Source organism: Lissotriton helveticus, chromosome 2_2 (assembly GCF_964261635.1).
Source record: "Lissotriton helveticus chromosome 2_2, aLisHel1.1, whole genome shotgun sequence".
NCBI lineage: Eukaryota > Metazoa > Chordata > Amphibia > Caudata > Salamandridae > Lissotriton > Lissotriton helveticus.
In genome coordinates, this window is record NC_136060.1 from 24,965,850 (window position 1) to 24,986,438 (window position 20,589).

General features: G+C 45.6%; 1 protein-coding gene across 1 annotated transcript in view; it reads right to left on the minus strand.

Annotated features, from left to right (window-relative positions):
• Positions 1–20,589, minus strand: part of LOC144821717 (uncharacterized) — a 714,421-nt gene that overhangs the window by 578,873 nt on the left and 114,959 nt on the right. The window contains exons 8-9 of the mRNA XM_078678931.1: positions 18,223–18,575; positions 13,486–13,640 (exon numbers count right to left, since the gene is read on the minus strand). Coding sequence (XP_078535057.1) covers positions 13,486–13,640; positions 18,223–18,575 — 508 coding nt within the window. The remainder of the gene's footprint in view (positions 1–13,485; positions 13,641–18,222; positions 18,576–20,589) is intronic.

The window sequence follows — 20,589 nt, forward strand, 5'->3', positions numbered from 1 at the left end:
ATTTAAAATGAATAATCCTTAAATTGCCGTTAGGTGTCAGTATCTGTGTTAAAGCGCAGGTGCTACTCCATTCCTCATCTGTCAATGGTGTGTCCATCAACGCATCCCACCGCCCTTTAGCCTTCTGAGTATTCCCCGCTACCTCTGATTGCGCTGCCGTATATAATCTGGACACCAAATGTGAAAGATCATTAGAGGTAATTATCAGTTGTAATGGTGCAAGGCATTCTGGTTCCTGTGGGAACGTCGGGTAGTGTTCCCTCAATGCTCTGGTCAATCTGTAGTATGTGAAACGAAACATAGGAGTCTGATTTTGAATATAGTGCAGTTGGTCTAGACCTACGAACGTGCCCCCCTTAAACACATCACCCAGTCTGTCAATCCCAGCTTTACTCAGCAAAGACATCCCAACCTTTTCCCCAGTTACAGACAAGGCCTGATGATGTTGCAACGGCATGGCTGGTGCATAGAGCGGGGCCTTATGAGCCAATTGTCCCAGCCTGTGCCACGCTTTAACCGTCGTATCTACAGTATTGAAATCGTTTGCATGTAGTGGCGGTCTCGTGTGCGTGACTATTGCAGAGAGAGGAACCGGATATGCATCATCCCTCTCTATAGCTGTGTGTGTGAGATACGGGACCGCATGGTACCAATACGCTGCATACTGTGCCTGTGCACAGAGGTAATAGAGGAGGAAGTCCGGCACCCCGAACCCACCTTGCGCGAATGGTAATGTAAGTGTTTGCAAGTCAATACGAGCTTGTTTGCCCGCCCATATCAGAGTCCTCACCAAGGAATTCACACGGCGGAATATTGCCTGTGGTGGCGTGATCGGTATGTTGTTGAACATATAGAGCAACTTGGGTAGCACGTTCATCTTGACTATAGCTATTCTATCAGCTAGCGATAGCGGTAAATGAATCCAGCGTTGAATTTTGTCTTCCAGTTTGGAGAGCACCACCCCATAGTTCGCTCGTAGAACCTCATCCGGATCCCTGTGATACATAACTCCTAGGTATCTAATCGGCTCTCGCTGCCATTCCAACGGAAAGTCTACTGCAAAGGACAATGTAGTGTCGGTGAGGGGTATGATAGAGGACTTAGCCCAGTTGATCGCTAACCCTGAATGCCCGCCAAACCGGATGTATTCCCTAAGCAGCGGGTTCAGGTGTGTTTCCGGGTCTCGGACGTATAGTAACATGTCGTCCGCGTATAATGAAATGTGGAGAGGTCTGGCAACAAATCTCAGCGCTGATTCCTTGTAGTTCTGTCGCACTATGCACGCCAGTGGCTCCAGGGCCAGCGCAAATAGCAGTGGCGACAGTGGACAGCCCTGCCTGGTACCACGCTCAATATCAAACTGCTCCGAGACATAACCATTTATTCTGACCCTGGCGCGCGGTCGTATGTAAAGCAGAGAGACCCATTGCACAAACCTCTTGGGAAACCCCATTCTATGCAGGACCGTAATCATGTAACGCCATTCAATTGAATCGAATGCCTTGGCGGCGTCCAGCATGACAGCCACCGCCTTAACCGTGGGCTGCAGGTAGTGTGAGAGTGCAAATAAGGACCTAGTATTATGGGCAGTCGATCTGGTGGGTACAAACCCAGATTGGTCCGGCAGAACCAGTCGGGTCATCAAGGGGGATAGTCGTCCTGCTAAGAGTTTGGCGAGAATTTTCGAATCTACATTTATCAGGGAGAGAGGTCTATAGGAGTCACACTCCTCTGGGTCCTTGGACGGCTTTAACAGGGCGATAATCATTGCTTCTCGCAGTGATGGGGGAAGTAGCGATCTCTCCAGGGAGGCACCATACATTGCCACCAAGTGAGGAGCTATCCTGGCCGCGAATTGCTTATAGAATTCAGCGGTGTACCCGTCGGGGCCCGGTGCCTTTCCATTTGGCAAGGAGCATATTACGTCAGTGACCTCCTCCACCGTTATGGGCCTGGCCAGGAACTCCCGGTGTCCGTCCGACAGCCACCCAATCGCTACGTCATGTAAGTAGTCGTGTGTTTCCTCCTCCGGTGCCGTGGGTTGCGACTTATACAGTGAGCCGAACGATTCTACAAAACATTGCAGTATGTCCGCTGAGTGTGTTTGCAATATACCCTCCCCGGTTTTAATTCTAAGTATCGCTGATTGCCCCCTTCCCTCACAAATTTTCCGAGCCAGCAGCGCCCCCGGCCTTCCCCCTTCTCCAAAGGTTCTAGCCACATGTGGGCGATCCAGGTACTTCATTTCAGATTCCAGGAATTCTGCGTGCTCAGTATGCATCTCGCGTAGTCTAGGCAGCAATGAAACGTCTCTAGTCGTCTCATACTGTACTTCCAGTTCTCTCATCTGCTGTTCGCAACGGTGGATCTGATTCCTGATGTCTTTTAGCACCCCTATGGTGGTGCCAATGCATACACCCCTAATCGTGGCTTTGAACGCTTCCCAAAGCAGGCACGGGTCGTCTGTCGTCTGTGTGTTAATATCAAAATAGTCTTTTATTGCTGTCATAATGGTGTTTACATATACCGTGTCTGAAAGAGCACGGGAATTGAATCGCCACTGGAAGGGGGGAGGGGTGTATCGCGGAATGTCCACTTGCAACATGACCGGATTGTGGTCTGATAATGTACGTGGCAACAACTGTATCTGTCGAACCCACAAGGCCCAGTCCCTCGATCCCAACCAGTAATCCAATCTAGACCAGCTATTGTGATATGCTGTGATGTGAGTGGCGCCTGGCGTGTCAGTGTGCTGCAGTCTCCAGAGATCCGCTAACATTAAATCCTTCATCATGTGGTCTACCATTTGTCTCGATTGCTTATGCGGCTCCAATGAATTAGAGGAACGGTCTATCCCGTCCTGCAGTGTCATATTCCAGTCCCCCCCACACAGTATGTGCGTGTTAGCATGTTTTTGCAAGTGATCCCAGACTTCCCTAAAAAAGTCCGGTGCCTCGGTGTTAGGTCCATACACGTTAAGCAGCGTAACACGCTGGCCCCGTAAAGTGCCCGTTATTATCACGTATCTGCCATATGGATCCTGTGTGACCTGTTGTGCTTCGAATTCCACCCCTTTTCTTATCAATACTATCACCCCACGAGAGTAGGACGAATAGGAAGCCCTGTACACAGACCCAGCCCACCTCGCTCCCAGATGTGCGTGAGTGTTGGGTGCAAGGTGTGATTCCTGCAGAAACGCCACATCCACCTTCCATCTAGTAAGACTGGCAAAGATCTGTCTGATTTTCTGAGGTCTTGAAAATCCCCGGATGTTCCAGGTAAGAACGTTTAAGCTACTCCCGTCCGTATTTCTAGAACCCACGAACAGCAGATAATGCAAAATATAACATTTTCATATATTTCCATGGCGCAAACAATACGATTCTTTCCTTCGCATAATAAACCTCTATATCTGCGGTAGGCAGTCCCGGTGGAGAAACAAAGAACACATCCAGAGACAGTGCTGTCGGTCTATGTAAACGTACAAATAACCCCCCCCCCCTTAACCCACCCACTCCAGCATCCCAACCTGCCGAAGCCATATCCCCTCTGAGCACCCTCCCCATAAACAGAAAACTTTCAACTCAGTGCCCATATTCAGAACTCGTGTTGGGTATTACCCTCAGGGAGGACCGCCAGGTGCACACTACGTCACCCAGAATATGGGTGCGGCGACACTATATAAACTGTGTATATGCGTGAGTTTTGTGATCCTCCGCCGCCCTCCCCTCCCCTCTCCAAGCAGCGCCTAGTACGTCCCAAGCAACGTCAGTGGCATAGGGTAACATAACAATTCTACAACTGCTGCCGACGGCGGCTTCCGCACTTTTCTCCTCATGTACAATGTTCAGTGTGCGCCCTGTGGCAGTCTCACCATTGTCCATAGGCTGCACATTTGAGTCTTCCAGGAGTGAGTGCGCAATTGTCGGGCGTCACACCCCTAATTCGTGCTGCGCATGGTGCATCTCACTCCCTCTCCGGTGACTCTCCTGTACTCACAATCACATGTGCCCTAAAATCACCACCACACTGCTGGTTATCCAGCGTACACGTGCTGCCAGGCGTGACTATTTTTAACGTGTTCTGACAAAAAACAGCCAGAGGAGAAACATGAGGAGTTGTAGCAAATCCTTATACTGCAAGGAGTGTCAGTCCCTCAAATATATAAGCAGTGCATCACCATCTAACTGATCCGCCCTGCGGATCCGGCAGCCATCTTTGCACAGTTCAGGCGTAGGTGAACACGTGGCAACACACATCCGTCAACAGCATACTATAACTCACCGCCTTCAGAAGTGGGACATTACCAGCGGCATCAGTCTGAGTCTCTCTGTTGCTCATTTTGCGATTCCGCTCTCGCTTCCCGCTGTGCCTTTTTAACAAACTCCAGGGCCGCTTTAGGTGTAGGTAGCACCAGTGCCTTCTCCTTCCACACCACTCGAAGCCGTGCTGGGTATAACATGGAGTATGCAATGTTCAAATCCCGCAGCTTAGCCTTCACTGAAGCATACTCCTTTCGGGCCTGTTGTACTGCAACAGTGTGGTCCGGGTAGAACTCCAGGGAGTTGCCTTGATGTTGTATTTTACCCTTCTCTCGTGCGAGCCGTAGGATGGTGTCTCTGTCACGATAGTTTAGGATCCTCGCCACGATCGGTCTAGGTGCGGCACCAGGTGGCGGTTTGGGGGCCAGTGATCGATGTGCCCGCTCCACTATGAAGATCGGTGATAAGGCCTCCGCCCCAAAAAGATCCTTGCACAGGCCTTCGATGTAATTCTCCATCTTCCCCGTGTTCGTCGTCTCCGGCAGGCCCGTGATGCGCACGTTATTGCGCCTCGAGCGCGCTTCCAAATCCTCCTCCTTCGCTCTTATCACTTCCAGGATTCTTTCCATGCCCGTGCATTTGGAGGTGGAGGCACGTGCTTCGTCCTCAACGGCTGAAATCCTAGTTTCGGCTTCATCCAACCTCTCGCCATGTTTTTCCTGCCTTGCGGCCATGCCATCCATCCTGCAAGTCAGGTTGTCCAGCTTACCGTTGATATCCTGCAGATTAGATTGTATCGCCAATAGGATCTTCTCCATGTTGCTGTTAGGCGTATGTTCAGCCGCGCCACCATTTTCTGACACATCCTCCGTGGATTTGGTCGTTTTCCTGTTGTCGAAGGAGATCCTAGGCTGCTGCTTATCCGGTTTCCCCATGTTCGTGGATGGGGATGACACTTTCCTGCAAACGGGCCTAGACGCCCTCGTGGTTCTCACCGCAGTCGCCGTGATTCACCTCCCTGGGCACTCCACTGCTACAAGCACCACTGCCACCGCTATTGAGGATCAGCGTGGGGAAAATTGCCCCTCAGATCTTGCGGGTGATGGGGTTCGAGGCCAGGATCCCACTGCAACAATGCGGCGCAATAAGGTTGGGTAGTATCCTTTTGTACCCGGTGCAAGAAGGATGGGTAGTACCTGTCTTGGGCTCTTCACCCCACCATATAACGCAGGACACCGAGGCGCATCCGTCTTTACAAGCTCCCCGCCGTCTATGCTGTGTAGGCTTCCGGCGCCGACTTTACCGACCTGTGGCAATTTAAAGTCGCAGGAATTGGCAGTGCGCCCTCTGGGAGTTGGGAGCAAGCGCTAGTACCCGGTAGCGTCGGTCTTCATTTGTCCGCCAGCCTGTGAGAGCCGACCCGCGCAGTCCGTGTCTCAAGGCGCGAAGGAAGCAATCTCCGTACCCCGCCACACCGCGCGGCCATCTTGTCAGGCACTTGTCCGGCGTTCTTGTTGCGATAACCTGCCGTGCAAGGTAGGCGGAGGTAGCTTGGCCCAGCGATTCTGGTGGTCAAGGCTACAGCTCACCCTGTGTGGTAGTCCGCTGCTGTAGTGCGCTGGGCTCATGCCGCTATCACTGCATTAGTCCGATGGTCGCTTAGTGCCGCCGGCCATTTTGTCAGGCAATCGACCGAACGCTGCATTCCCTCCGGCTATAATCATTTTCCGCCGCATAACGTGGGAACATCACCTTACCGAACGGTGCAGCCCTCGTTCCCCCACATGTACAGCTGCTTGGAGGGTGGGTTCGAAGGGGCTAAAGCGGCAAACTCTCACATTGCCTGCGGTCGCCCGGCGGAGCTGCGGTTCAGGCAGCCATTCCGCTGTGCGCCCCCTAGCGCCCCCTGATCACCCAAAATTACAACATCCAATGGGCTGAGAATGTGAAGACTCATCATCAGCTCAGAGAAAGATTGTATGTAAGGATGCCAAAACGTATCTAAAAAAAAGCCTTAAACGTCTATCCAAAGCTTTTCGATTCTCTTGTGGAAACAAAAAAGTGCAAATTCTTTAAACTGTGGCTGCACATTTGTGCATGGCCAACCGCTCTCGATTTCTGAGACCAAGGGACAGGAGGAAGTCTGGAGAGTGAATGTAGATCCTGCACTCACACTTTAAACCTGCTCCCCATGAGAAACAAAGCAACAGGAGCAAATCTGTTGCTTTGTTTTACACTGGTTCCCACTAGAAACATAGGTGCAGTGACAGATGTCTGATGATATCAACATGCTCACAATCCTGGTCCTGGCATCTCCCAAAGGAGTATGTTGATATGCAAGAGCCTTAAAGTATGTCAAGGCAAGGAATGACATTTCCACCCCTAGGTTAGGGGGCAAAATATAGTTCTGCAATTCAGCCCATGGATTTTATGAGTAGCTGGAGTCCAATTCAGACATGGGACATTTTTGCTCCCCGTTTTATTTTTACACCTCCCACTGTAACAGACATGCACTAGGTCAGGAGTGCCGTAGGTGAATAGACTGTACAGAAGATACAGATTTCAGTGCATTTTGGTGAATGGAGGATACTGGAATTTGTTTTTGCCATTTGTAATATTCTGGGTCACATGATTTTTATCGTCATTTGGTATCTGGCAACTGAACTTTATAAATGCCTTACTGTTTGCCTTTTGTAGAAATATGCTTAGTAAAAATTAACTGTCCATTGGACCATCATTTCAATATATAATTGCCACTTGACATCTGCCTTCTGATTCCTACAATATAAAGTATTAGACACATATTGATAAATGTTTGAGTGATATATTTTATGCCAGAAATCAAGTAGGTTTAAAAATAAATTGAAACTTATTGAATAGTGGACACAACTATCACCACTAAGAATTCTTTTTCTGCTTATCAATACGACACAGTCGCTTAATGGAGGCGAGCAGTCTGATGTAACGGCAGAATTTAAGAAGCATCATGAGTGAAAGGAAAGGAGTCCTTTGTGGTGACGTTGTTAGGGAAAAGCAGCTTACTGTGGTGGGTCTACAGTAGTGCACCAGTTGGTACAGGAGCAAACAGTAGGGGAGGCAGACGTTCTTTGGCATTTTTGTGTTACATTCCAAAGTCAATGATACTTAGCTTTTCGGTGAGTTGTATTATCATATCTTTTATACAGTGCACTGAGAATTACGTTGATGCAATGTGTATGGCCATTTTCTTTACCATACAAACAGTATTTAGAAGAGCGTTCAGTTTCAGAATATCATTAACATCTCTTTGTGTATATGCACATAATTTTTAAATCTTCCCAATGTGTAAGCTATCTTGGCCTATTGAAGAGCATTAGCATCCAACATGGAGAAGAGCGTATGATGGCGTGAAGAGCATAGTCTATTTCTCTCCTATAGATCATCTCAGGCACTGTGCTGTAAGAACTGGCATGAATGAAGGCTGATTGTAAGATACCTGAAAGCAAATCTTCACAGAAAGCAAATTGATTTGTTTAATTTCAGCAAATAATCAATGTTTTTAAAGTTTGATTAAAAAACTCATCACACTAAGTAAGCAATCTTGGGTGATTGTGGGCAATAATGTTTCCCTTGTGACAAAGTTAATACATTACACTGATCCCCTCACAGAATGGAACGGTGATGGATTAAACCCAGATCTGTTGACTGGGTGTGAGTGTTTGATTGGTCCAGATGCTCCGTCCATCACCATGGAGAAGTGTGGCTCACTGGTTAGAGGAGGCAGACCTGGAAGCAGAGGTCAGCCTGGGACCAGGGTTCAATTCCCGGCTCAGCGGGGTCTTGAGTCCTAAAATGTCCATGCACTCGACAATTCTTGCTCCGGTGCCTACTCGATTCATGGGTTCACACTCTGCGACTCTGGGCAATAGCTTGCTTAATCTCCACAACGGCCCCTCGCGGCGGGATGCCTGGCTTTCACCTTGCGGATACCCTGCCGGGGTTATCTCACAGGGGAATACCAGGACGGGTTCCCTAAGCAAGCGCTTAGAAACTGCTTGGTGATTTGCGCTATATAAATTCCTGTACACACACACACACACACACACCCCTATTTGTACCGCTTTGTTCGCCATAAATTGGCAGGGTATGCTCAGATGTGAGTCCCTTGCTCACTTTGCCACTGGATTCAAGCAAGCCTGGCTGAAGACGGCTCAAATGCCAGAACCCGGTCCTAGGAAGCTTGTTTCCGGTCCAGGGAAGGCATGGCTTAGCAGTTCGGGCTGGACTGTTCCCATGAGGCAGAGGGTCAGACTGATTTGAATATGGCCATGTCTGAACTGGGATGGCAGAGTGGGCTAAAGAATGGTGATGGATTAAACCCAGATCTGTTGACTGGGTGTGAGTGTTTGATTGGTTCAGATGCTCCGTCCATCACCACCCCCTTTTGTACCGCTTTGTTCGCCATAAGTTGGCAGGGTATGCTCAGACGTGAGTCCCTTGCTCACTTTGCCACTGGATTCAAGCAAGCCTGGCTGAAGATGGCTGAAATCCCTACTGAGGCTCTTACACTTGTCATCATGGCCCTTGTCACCTCCCGTATTGACTATGCCAACTCTTTGTACGCTGGGATTCCTGCCTACCATCTCCATCGGCTTCAGCTGGTACAAAATCAGGCGGCCAGACTGGTCTTCCAACAGCCTAAGCACCAACAAGTCTCGCCCCTGTTGAGGAGATTACACTGGCTCCCAGTTGCCTCTCGATGCATTTTTAAATTGGGTTGTACTGTCTCTAAATCACTTCTTGCTCTTGCCCCAGCTTTCACTTCCCTCAGCATCAAACGTTACATTCCCTCTAGAAATCTACGGTCCTCTGCACTTAATCTCCTCACTGTCCCCAGGTATAATCGTAAAAAGCACGGAGGCTCTTGTTTTTCTTTTCTTGCCCCTGCACTGTGGATTTCCCTTCCGACTACAATCCACGCCTGTCCTAATTATACCAGTTTTCGTAAACTACTCAAAACGCATCTCTTCCAGTTAGCTTATGAGTAACCTTGCTGTTTGACCCCTCTGCTTTTGTTTATGAGCGCCATGAAACCATTTGGTGACCGTGCGCGGTAAAAAAACTTTTAACATAACATAACAGAAACCGGTCCTAGGAAGCTTGTTTCTGGTCCAGGGAAGGCATGGCTTGGCAGTTAGGGCAGAACTGTTCCCATGAGGCACAGGGTCAGACTGATTTGCATATGGCCATGTCTTAACTGGGGTGGCAGAGTGGGCTAAAGAATGGTGATGGATTAAACCCAGATCTGTTGACTGGGTGTGAGTGTTGGATTGGTTCAGATGCTCCGTCCATCACCACCCCCTTTTGTACCGCTTTGTTTGCCATAAGTTGGCAGGGTATGCTCAGACATTAGTCCCTTGATCACTTTGCCACTGGATTCAAGCAAGCCTGGCTGAAGACGGCTGAAATGCCAGAAACCGATCCTAAGAAGCTTGTTTCCGGTCCAGGGAAGGCATGGCTTGGCAGTTCAGCTGGACTGTTCCCATGAGGCACAGGGTCAGACTGATTTGCATATGGCCATGTCTGAACTGGCGTGGAAGAGTGGGCTAAAGAATGGTGATGGATTAAACACAGATCTGTTGATTGGGGGTGAGTATTTGATTGGTTCAGATGCTCCGTCCATCACCACCTCCTTTTGTACCGCTTTGTTTGCCATAAGTTGGCAGGGTATGCTCAGACGTGAGTCTCTTGCTCACTTTGCCACTGGATTCAAGCAAGCCTGGCTGAAGACGGATGAAATGCCAGAAACCGGTCCTAGGAAGCTTGTTTCCGGTCCAGGGAAGGCATGGCTTGGCAGTTCGGGCTGGCCTGTTCCCATGAGGATTTGGATTTGGATTTGGATTTGGATTTATAGAGCGCATAGCTACCCTTGGGCATCCCAGCGCTAACAAGACCTAATTTTCCTGGGGGGAGGGGGAGACAGAAAGGAGGAAGGGGTGTTTAGGGGAAGAGCCAGGTTTTTAATTGCTTCCGGAATGAGAGGAGGTTGTGTTCTCTCCTCATGGCTACTGGGAGGGTGTTCCAGAGTTTAGGCGCGTTGTAGGCAAACAAGCGGCCGCCGGATCTAGCCTTTTTTATTCTTGGGATGCTGGCAAGGGCGAGAGAGTTGGATCTTAGATTTTTGGTAGACTGGTGGGGTTTCATCAGCGATCTGAGGATTGTGGGGCCTTTGTCGTGCATAATCTTGTGCGAAATGCACAGCGTCTTGAAGGTAATTCACTCCTTCACTGGTAGCCAATGCAGGCTTTTGAGTGCTGGTTTTGCCGAGCATCTTGCTTTGGTACCGGTCAGGATTCTGGCTGCCGCGTTTTGAGCCACCTGAAGTTTCTGGACGACTGATGCCGGGGCTCCCAGGTACAGGACGTTACCATAGTCTAGCCTGGAGTTGACCAGCCCCTGCATCAGTAGCTTCCTGGACTGGAAGGGGATCAGGTGGAGGATCTTTCGGGCCATGCGGATAAGGCCAAAGCAGGTCCCTGCGGTTTTCCTGGCCTGGGTTTTGAAATTTAGGTCCTGGTCGAGCCAGATGCCTAGACTTTTGACCTCTGGTTTTGGGGTAGGGTAGGTTCCCATACAGGAAGGCCAGGAGAGGTTAGCTGGGAGTTTGTTGGGATTGCCAAGGAGGAGGAGGAGGCACAGGGTCAAACTGATTTGCATATGGCCATGTCTGAACTGGCGTGGCAGAGTGGGCTAAAGAATGGTGATGGATTAAACACAGATCTGTTGACTGGGTGTGAGTGTTTGATTGGTTCAGATGCTCTGTCCATCACCACCCTCTTTTGTGCCGCTTTATACAATGTCAACTGTATATACCGTGAGCTCTACTTGATTCCCAAACTACAAACAAGTCAGAATGCAGCTGTTGAGAGATCACAAAATCTACAAAGATGTATGTGAATTAAAGGAAATACAAAAACTAAGAAACCATTTGGAGGAAACTAAAACATGGAAAGCCAATTCTAAGGAGGCACAATTTTAATAAAATTCAAATAAATTAAAAATTAAAGGAAACATTTTAAATGAAAAATCATTTTCGGTAAAATTTCAAAATTCCAATAAACTTGGGTGGAGTTTAGATGTGGTGAGAGGGTTTAGGGTTCAATGGATGGGTAATTATTATAGGTGATGAGGGTTTTTAGGGGTTTGGGATGGTTGGAGTCCAGGTGTAGAGGGTGTTTATTAGGGATCAGGAATGGGTGGAATTTAGGTGTAGTAAGTGCTTTTTAGGGATCACACATGATTTCAGTTTAGAGCTGGTGAGTGTTTTTAAGGTTCAGTGATGGATAGAGCTTGGGATGGTGAAGGGATTTTAGGGTTTAGAAAATGATGATGGTTAGGGGTGGTGAGGGTTTTTTAAGAGTTCAGGGATGGCCGAAATTTAAGTATAGAAAAAGGTTTTTTGTGTTCATTAATGGGTGGAGGTCAAGGGTAGCAAGGAGTGTTATGGTTTAGGTATGGGTGGAATTTAGGGATGGAAAGGGCTTTTAGAGTTCAGAAATTGATGGAGTTTAGGGGTGGTGTGGAGTCTTGTGGGTCTGGGGATGGGTGGGATTTAGGTATATTAAGGGTATTGAAAGGGTGACTTTAGAGGTAGCAAGGGTTTTTAATGCTCAGTGATGGGTAGAGTCTTGGGGTGGTGCACATTTGTTTGCGGTCAGAGATATGTGGTGTTTATGGGTGGTGAGGGTGTTTTTTAGGGGTCACGGTGGAGTTTAGGTGTGGTAAGAGGTGTTTTGGGATGGGTGGAGTTTAGGGGTAGAAGGGGCTTTTAGGTTTCATGGATGGGTGGAGTTTATGGGTGGTGAAGTGTCCTAAGGGTTTGGGGATGAGTGGGGTTTACGTACATAGAGGAATTTTAGGGTGTATGAATGGGTGATTTTAGAGTTAGCAAGGTTTTCAAGATTCATTGATGGGTAACGTTTAGGGGTGGTGCATGTATTTTTAGAGGTTAGGGATGGGTGGAATTTAGGCATTTTGAGGGGGTTTTAGGAGGCAAGGATGGGTGGTGTTTAGGCTTTTGTGTTGGGTGTTCAGGGATGTATGGTGTTTTGGGTTTGGTGAGGGATCAGCGAATTAAAAGAATCCAAAGTAATTGTTTTGACAACATAAAAAACATAACATCTAAAATAATGTCCCCTGAATTAAAACACTGAAATAAATACCTCGAACAAAATTGTTTCTGAAAGTAAGACCTGCAATCAATGCTTTTACACATAATAAACAGTATGCAAAAGCCAATCTAGAAAAAAAAGACATTCGGTCAATTGGTTGCTATGAAATGGTAAGTGCCACTCATCGTTTACATTTCCATTAAACAGGTGAAGTGAAATGATTTCTCAATTATGGTATTCCATGAAATTGTTTTTCTATGAAAACACATACAACCAATCTATGTATCCTGTTTATCATTTCACCAGCCCATAAATCATTAAACCTGCCAACTAAATAAATAAATAAATAAATAAAATAATAATAACTATGTCTATACATGTTAGTTTTAAAGCAATGGGCATTGCACATTGAGCCAATCATGATGCTGGACCACTCTTCTCAGTTCAAACAGCAAAGAAAGGGAACTTAATAATTGTTAGAATAATAATAATTGACAACCACCTCACAGTTCTGGCCCTTCGTATATTTATTATAAAAGAGGCTACTGAAAAAGAAGGTAGGTACCTGTATGCATGGCCGCATCTGTTTAGGCAAATTATTTCAACACATCATGCTTGTGCATAACCACCAAATATCTGCACTGTGTAAAGAGCACATCTCCAAATCCCAACCCCTCAGCCAGCACCTCCTATTTAGGCCTAACTACAACCACCACCCTATGAACCATACACTCTGAAATCAGAGACCAGACACTAGGCAGAGTTCTTCAAGTCTTCATCAGTAGCACAAAGTGCTCTATAAATTCGACAGTTCAATAGACTACAACAGATCTCCGAGCATTTGATACACACCAAGGGTACCCAATGGAAAAAAGGGGAGTTTTAGGTCAGTGTATGTTGAAATAGTGAACCACTATGCTTTAGAATACCCATCATCTGGTGCCATCATGGGCTACGAACATTTCATACATGTTTTCTTATGTCCTGTGGGTGTTCCATTTATGGATCAGGCCCCACATTTAAAATACCATTTCATATTATAATCAAGGAGCAGAACTTTAGATTTTGCTCACCTGTTTTAAGGAGATTATCTGCTGTCTGTTTTTCAAGAGCAATAGGTGCACATTCCTTCAGTATCTCATGCAGTTTCTGAAGGGTGATCAACCATTTGCTTTTAGCCTGCTGTTTGCGGACGGGATCCTTGCTATATATATCTCCATAAAAGGTGCTATATAATAAAACAATAAAAATAAAAGGGTGATACGTATATATAAATGTATGTATACTTAAAAATAACACAAATTAAATAGAAAAAGTATTGAAAAAACAGCACCTATTAAATATGCACCCATTCCTATCTATACACAAAATGAAAGTGTATTCACGCCTCTGAAATCTCCCACCTCAATGTCTGCAAAATCCATCTTAGAGACCCCATGTCAGCTTTTAACCCCAACACAGCAAACCCATATAACTTAACAAGTTATTTGCTTCTCTCACAGTGCTCTCATCCTACAATATGACCATGACGTGACTCGCCCATAGTATTGATTATGAGCATTATGGATGCACAAGATGCACTCTCCAAATAGTATAAATTACAACTAGATGTCTATAGTTAGTGCGCAGCCTCCTTACTTTCTTGGTTGTATGAAAAATATAATTGAGAATAGTGTCAAAATCAGAGATCACTGGAAGACATATCAACATGAGTTGAAGAGGTCCATTTCGTGACCTAAATATCTCTAATAATAATATAATTATCCATAGAAAAAACAGGTGTCCCAAATGTTAATTTTCCTAAACCACTTTCAGGCAGCAGTACACCATTTCTTTAGAAAATTAAGTTTCAAATCTAAAGTAATGTCTCCATTCTGAACGAGACTGATGGGAATTCTGCTTTCGAAGGTAAGGTAGTCAAATGTGTTTGTTTTTCCAGCTTCACCAAAAGTAATGATTAACTTTTGTCATATGACCACATTCACAGAGTCCAGATGAACGATTTACAGCAGTTTTTACCAAAATGTCCAGTCCCATGTTTCAGAAGTTCCTTGGTGAGGTCAAATAATTCAGATTTAGAGTTTTAGGACTTGATTCTTCATTCAGTGCAGAAGTCACAGTCAACCTGTTTGTCCTCACACAGTGCACCATCAGGAAGATGCCTGCTTCCTCAACATCCCACTGTGAATTCTAGGCCTCAGCTCCAGATAGGCTTTGACTCATACAGATCTGCCACTAGTAATGGACATGGCTTCAGTGCTGATGTAGCTGAATGAAGTCCACTGGGTTTCACGTTCAAGGAGCTTAGGGGCATGGAACAAAGAAAGCATAAAAGGGAGTGGGCAGGAATATTGGCATGTTAAAGTGGTGTAGGAACGTGGCTTATTAGTAGGTAATAACACCACAATCACACATAATGCCCACTAAAGTCTCAATAAATTAATCCTGGCTTAATCCTTGGTAGGTTGGCTGTGAGCAGACAAGCTTAACTCAGGAGACAAATTTGTAAAGCAATTGAAAAACCAATACATTAAATAGGTAACACACACAAAAATCCAACACCAATTTATAAACATAGGACATATTTTCATGGTGATTAACATGACAGCAAAACAACAAACATCCAATGTAGGGGACCTGGCGATATGAATATTTGAAGAATAAATACTTTCTAGTGCCTAAAAGCCAAAAGCACCAACTTGGGACATCTAGTCATGCTTGACCAGGACAAAATCAAAGTTCAGGCAGACTGCGATGGGAACGCGGATTGTATACAGTGAGCAGTGGGTCAAGTTTTTATCATCTGACATAAGTACTTTTTGGGAATTTTTTCTCTCAATGTGAGGCTCCTTGTCAGTTTGGCTTCCATTTTTTCAGCTCGAGGTCTCAGTGAAATCTTGGAGGTCTTGGAGCTCTGGAGCTTTCAGCAGAACAAACCTGAATTCCAGGTCGGGTCGCGGTTCAATGTCAGCGGTTTGAGTCTTGTCAACGGGTCGGTCAACTTATGGAGCAATTTCACAAAAATTCTCCAAATTTGTCCAAACGTCTGGATCTTCTTCCAGAAGGTCATTTTGGGCTGAAGGATCCACAACACCAATCCAAGGTTCCAGAAACTCAGAGTTGTGTTTTGGGAAGTTAGGACTTCAAGACCTACAATGCAGCTGGCCAAATCCTTGAAAGTCCACTATATGCTGTCTTGGTGGCGATGATGCAGGTGGAGCTCTTTTAACTTATTGCTTTTAGGAAGCCCACTCCTAAAACCTTTAGAATCATGCAACGTCCTCCTTTTGCTGAAACCCAAAGTGTGCAGCAGATAAAGTCCTTCAGAGTGCAGTCCTCTTGATGCAGGCCAGGGGTTCAGCATGGTAGTCCTTCTTCTTGTTTTTTTCCAGGCCGGGATCTGAGCTGCTGGGCAGCTCTCTCATATTTTTCCAGGCTTAAGGGCTGGCAAGACGGGCGTGCAGGGTGCCACCTTCAATGATGATCACTTCACCTGAAGTGCAGCAAATTCATATCCCAAAAAGCACTGTTCCATAACATCCAAAATGGAGATAATCTCTCCTGGAGCTTAAGGTCTGGTTAACCCAACCTACAGGTGTGGCTAACTTCCCCTAACACTCCCCTTCCACCCTCTCTGCTAATTCAATTATGGGGGATCCTGTCTGGCTGGAGATGCAGGAAGTGGGACTGGGTCCTGTCCTAAGTGTCTTTCTCTCTTTGAAGACCAGTTTGGCTACCCAACCCCCTTCCTGCCTTTTGCTCGGCAGCTTTCAGATCGCCTCCCACTAAATGTCTCTTTGTTTCCTTTCAGACCACCTCACACCCCATAAGAGCAGTTTGGCTCAGCCTATCAAAGGCAGACCAATCAAGAGAGGCTGCTCTGGAGCTGGATTCAGGCACATCAGAAAAGCAAGTTCTACAACTTATGTTCTGTCATAGTTATAACAAATCTACCCCTGACAAGTGTTGAATTTTTTCTATTATTTAGACGCTTTGAAGTATCATTTTAGCTCACTTCTGTCAATAATTAGACTTCATTATAGTTTAATAAAGCCTTCCCATGTTAACCTAAATAGCTAATGTACTACAATGGGCTCATAAGGGCTTATAAAACATCTTTTATAATGTCCCTGCATATTTTAACATAGCACCCCACCCTTGCGTCACCTAGGGTAAACCTTAGGGATGACTTATATGTAAATATAAGCCAGTTTAAGACTTTGGATGTACCTTTAATTCCAAAGTCCAATTTGTGCATAGTTTTATTGTAAAAGCAGCTTGCAAAGCAGGAGTGGCTTTCAAAATAACAGCAGGCAAAACAGCAGTGCACACTTAGGTGCATTAAATCTGCTGGGCCTCTAAACCTACATGCCTTACCATATACTAGGGGCTTACAGGTAGGTTGTCATACCAATTGTAAGTACGCCTAATTACCATATACCTTTTACACAAGACACTGGCCCTGGACCTGGTTAGCAGGGCCTAGGGCACCAACAGAGTCAGTAACCACCAGTATCAGTCCAAAACAGAGGTGATCAGGGAAAAAAGGATGGCTTTCTCACAAGTGGAGAAAGTGGTGAAGCAGGATTGGGACACAGAAAGCATCAAAGGGCTGGGACAATAGTGGACCGTGGTTCTCACCCCTAATAAAAAGACACTGTACGAAAGTTAAACAATGAAAGGTGACTCTTTGCAAAGCAGTCATATGAACAGTGAGCATTGACAAATGTACTGAGAATTATCTTCATGTGTGCAACTCAATGGATTGCCTAATTGGCAAGTATTGTCCAGGATAGATTAGAACTTATTAGTACTAAAACACGACCATAAAGGTTTAACATCCCACTTCATGCTTAATGTATTACTCAATAGTCTCTTCATTGTACCAGCTTCTAATTATGTTTACTCCTTCCATGCTCCGTTGTAAACAAAGAGAAATTCCCCCAATTTTGGATGAGGCTCTCTTCTGTGAGGAGAAACAAATCACTAACCCATATAGAACAGCAGAACTGTTCAATCACTTTTATACAAGATGTATTACAAGAGTCAATCAAAAAGGTGATGGGATGTGTTGTTGAGGTCATGCCATACCCCATCCTCAGGCCACAAATGTTGTTGCTCTGTTTTCAGGGCTTAATGTGAGATGACAGTTGACGGTAGGGCCCACCAGCACTCATTTTGGGGACCAACACTTATTTTTCCTCATAAGACATTTGTGGAATGCAAAAGAGGGAAAATACAAAATGGTGGTACAAAGAGAAAGGGGGAATAATCGCCACAAAGGAATAAAGAAAGAACCTGAAAAGAATTAAATAAAGGGGTAGTGGATTAAAGAGGAATGAGTGGGATTCTAGGCTACCCAGCATTAGTATTAGGTGCCCGACATATAGTAGTGCTAGGAATTTGGGCACCGACACTCATTGTTTTATAGATTAAGCACCGTTTTTTTTCTTCTCCCAACCATTAACAGCTGAACCCCTCGGCACACAACATGGCGTCCAATGCACATTTACCTATCTCACAATTTACATTCCCGATAGTGAATATACGAAAAATGTATGCCCCCAATAAGATGTGTATTCTAGCACAACCACATAATGTATTTCTTCTTTGAGACTGTGATGCAGGGCAACAATGGATGTGGCAATCCTCAATGTTAAGGGCTCAAGCCTGGTCTCCACAGCAGTGATCTTGGTCTCAAGAGATAAATACATCTCTGATGCAACATCTCACATCTTTGCATACTGCAGAATTCCAGCACAATTACCTTTAGACTCTTTTAAGACAATGTTCAATTAAAAGCCACTAACCTGATAGGCTGAAGTTTGTAGACACTTGGGACACAGTTCTCATCCAATCTGTACCACTGGGTAAGAAGTGCTAAATCTTTATCATAATTTGCAGCGGTTTTTGTTTTCTTTACTTGTGTTGCGTCCTGTTCATCTGAGTCAAAACTAGCCTTACCGGAGTCAAGACTGGTCAATAACCCCACTTGCCTCACTGGTTCTTCTGCCGCTGTCTGTGGGGCTAGTTTCGACACAGCTTGCTTTTGTCTGATTATCTCCAGCTTCAGTCTCCCAATGGTACCTTTTATTGATTCAAATTCCTTCTCTTGTAAGCTCCCGGGAAGAGCATGGTGGTCGTGTTTTTGTCCCAAGATAGCCTAAAGAAATTGAAGAAATTAAAAGCTGAAACATGTAGATTGCAGAACAGTGGGGTCTCCAACCAGAAGCTTGTGAGCTACTGTAGCTCTCCAGCTCCCTCTGAGTAGCTCACCTGTGTGCAGCCCAGCTTATTACATTAGAAAGCTTTTGCTTGGTTGAATTATTATACATATAACAATACTGAAATTAGACAACACTAATAATATTAGTAGCTCTCAATGCATTTTACTGAACATAAGTAGCTTTCAGTACAGAAAAGGTTGGAGACCCTGAAGTACATTTGTTAGTCATCGTGCTTTGGTCATTGAGTGGTGCACACAAAAACCACAGGTAGAACTGAATTAAACTTCTGCTCTCTGTTTTCCATTAGCAATCATCTTTTCAAGAATCAGCCCTCCACTTCCATCTCGTCTAAAGAGAATTTCTAATTCAACCAGCAGCTTGCAATGTATCGCAGACAAGCGAATAGCACCAACAGAAGAGGGGAAATACAGGTGAAGTGCTCAGCAACGCAACCATCTCATAAAGGTGTCAACAATAATTGCCAGTCCAATTGTGTTGCTGTGAAGATCGCCTGTTTCTTTAAATTACATCCCCTTCCTTGCCCATGAGGCCCTCTGCCAGTTTGTTAACTCTGATAGCTATAAACATGCATTCTGAGGTTAACAGACATTAGTGTGTTGGGTGATCTGGGAACTCCAAAGTCCTGGGTTTCCTACATATAGACACCCATAGTTGCCAGGTATGGAGACGTGGGGGGAAGCTGCTAGTAATGGAGCATTTGACTGTGCTGCGCCCCATCCGCAAACCTCTCGGGGTCCCCGCTTCTTTTAGATGACAAAGAAGTTCTGTGTTTCATCGGCTTTGCCATCCGAACCATCCTCTATGGTGCAGGGCTGCCTTCTGATGAGGTGCTCAGGGATGCACTCTCTTTAAGGTGGGCCACCCATTTACATATCAGCTATGTTTTCCTTGCATAGCATGGTGGTCACAGTCAGAAAAACAATACTTCCCACACTCTGAGAGAAAATTTAAAGTGCCACAAGACCATTCAATTTAGATTTTACAAAACACCCCCTTGCTGCATAGCACTTGCGTTTTATCTTTGAAATATGAAAAAAAGCCAGCCAGTCATTCTGCAAGCCAAAGTTTGACCAGCCGGCATTGTGTATTTTCACCAAAACTACCCTGCTACTGAGATACAAACAATTTTGGCAAAAAAGTTCTGAGATCAAGTGGCAAACTCTTGATTTGGTGGGCGAAAGGAGCTGCGGTTGTTAAAACAGTAACTCCGGAATCCTGGCCACTTAGTGGCACGGTCACTACATTATAAGTGAGGCTGTTCCTTAAAAAGAAAATAAATAGTTGTTGGATGTTAATATTTCACAGTTTACACAAAGAAAATGTTCATAATTGACCATATTCGCAGAATTTTATTCGACAATTATCGTTCTACGAAACGGTGATAGAAACCTGGAAACTCAAAGATAAAGGGATTAATTTATACATTGACAAGCCTTCTGCCATACTGCTGGCATGATGAAGGCAACACAGAAGCAGGAGCACCAAATGTAGAGTTTGCTGCTGGTCTGTTGGGAGTTATTTCCAGAAGCAGGTTTTGTTCCGTGGAGGGAGTTAATGTGGGGGGGAAGTATCACCACTGTTTTTTGCCCAAGATAGAACCCCCAAAGCAAGGCTCTATTTTGGGCAAAAAAAAGGAAAAATACTCTTAGTACTGGGAGAATTCTCACACCATATGGGATATATTTGTTGTGGACTTTTGCCTGTCCAGGACCTCCATGGCTGACAGGTTAGTTTCAGACAGAAGTAACGATGGTAAGAATGTCATCAGAGGGGACATCCTAAATGGGATGTCCCTTTCGACAACATTCCCATTGCTGCTGGGTGCACCCAGGAGGTTCCGAGATGTTGGAGGTGCGGCGACCATTTCACCAATGGGAAAGCATATTTTCCTGACCCCTAAATGAGGAAGGGTGACTAAGAGAAGGGCAG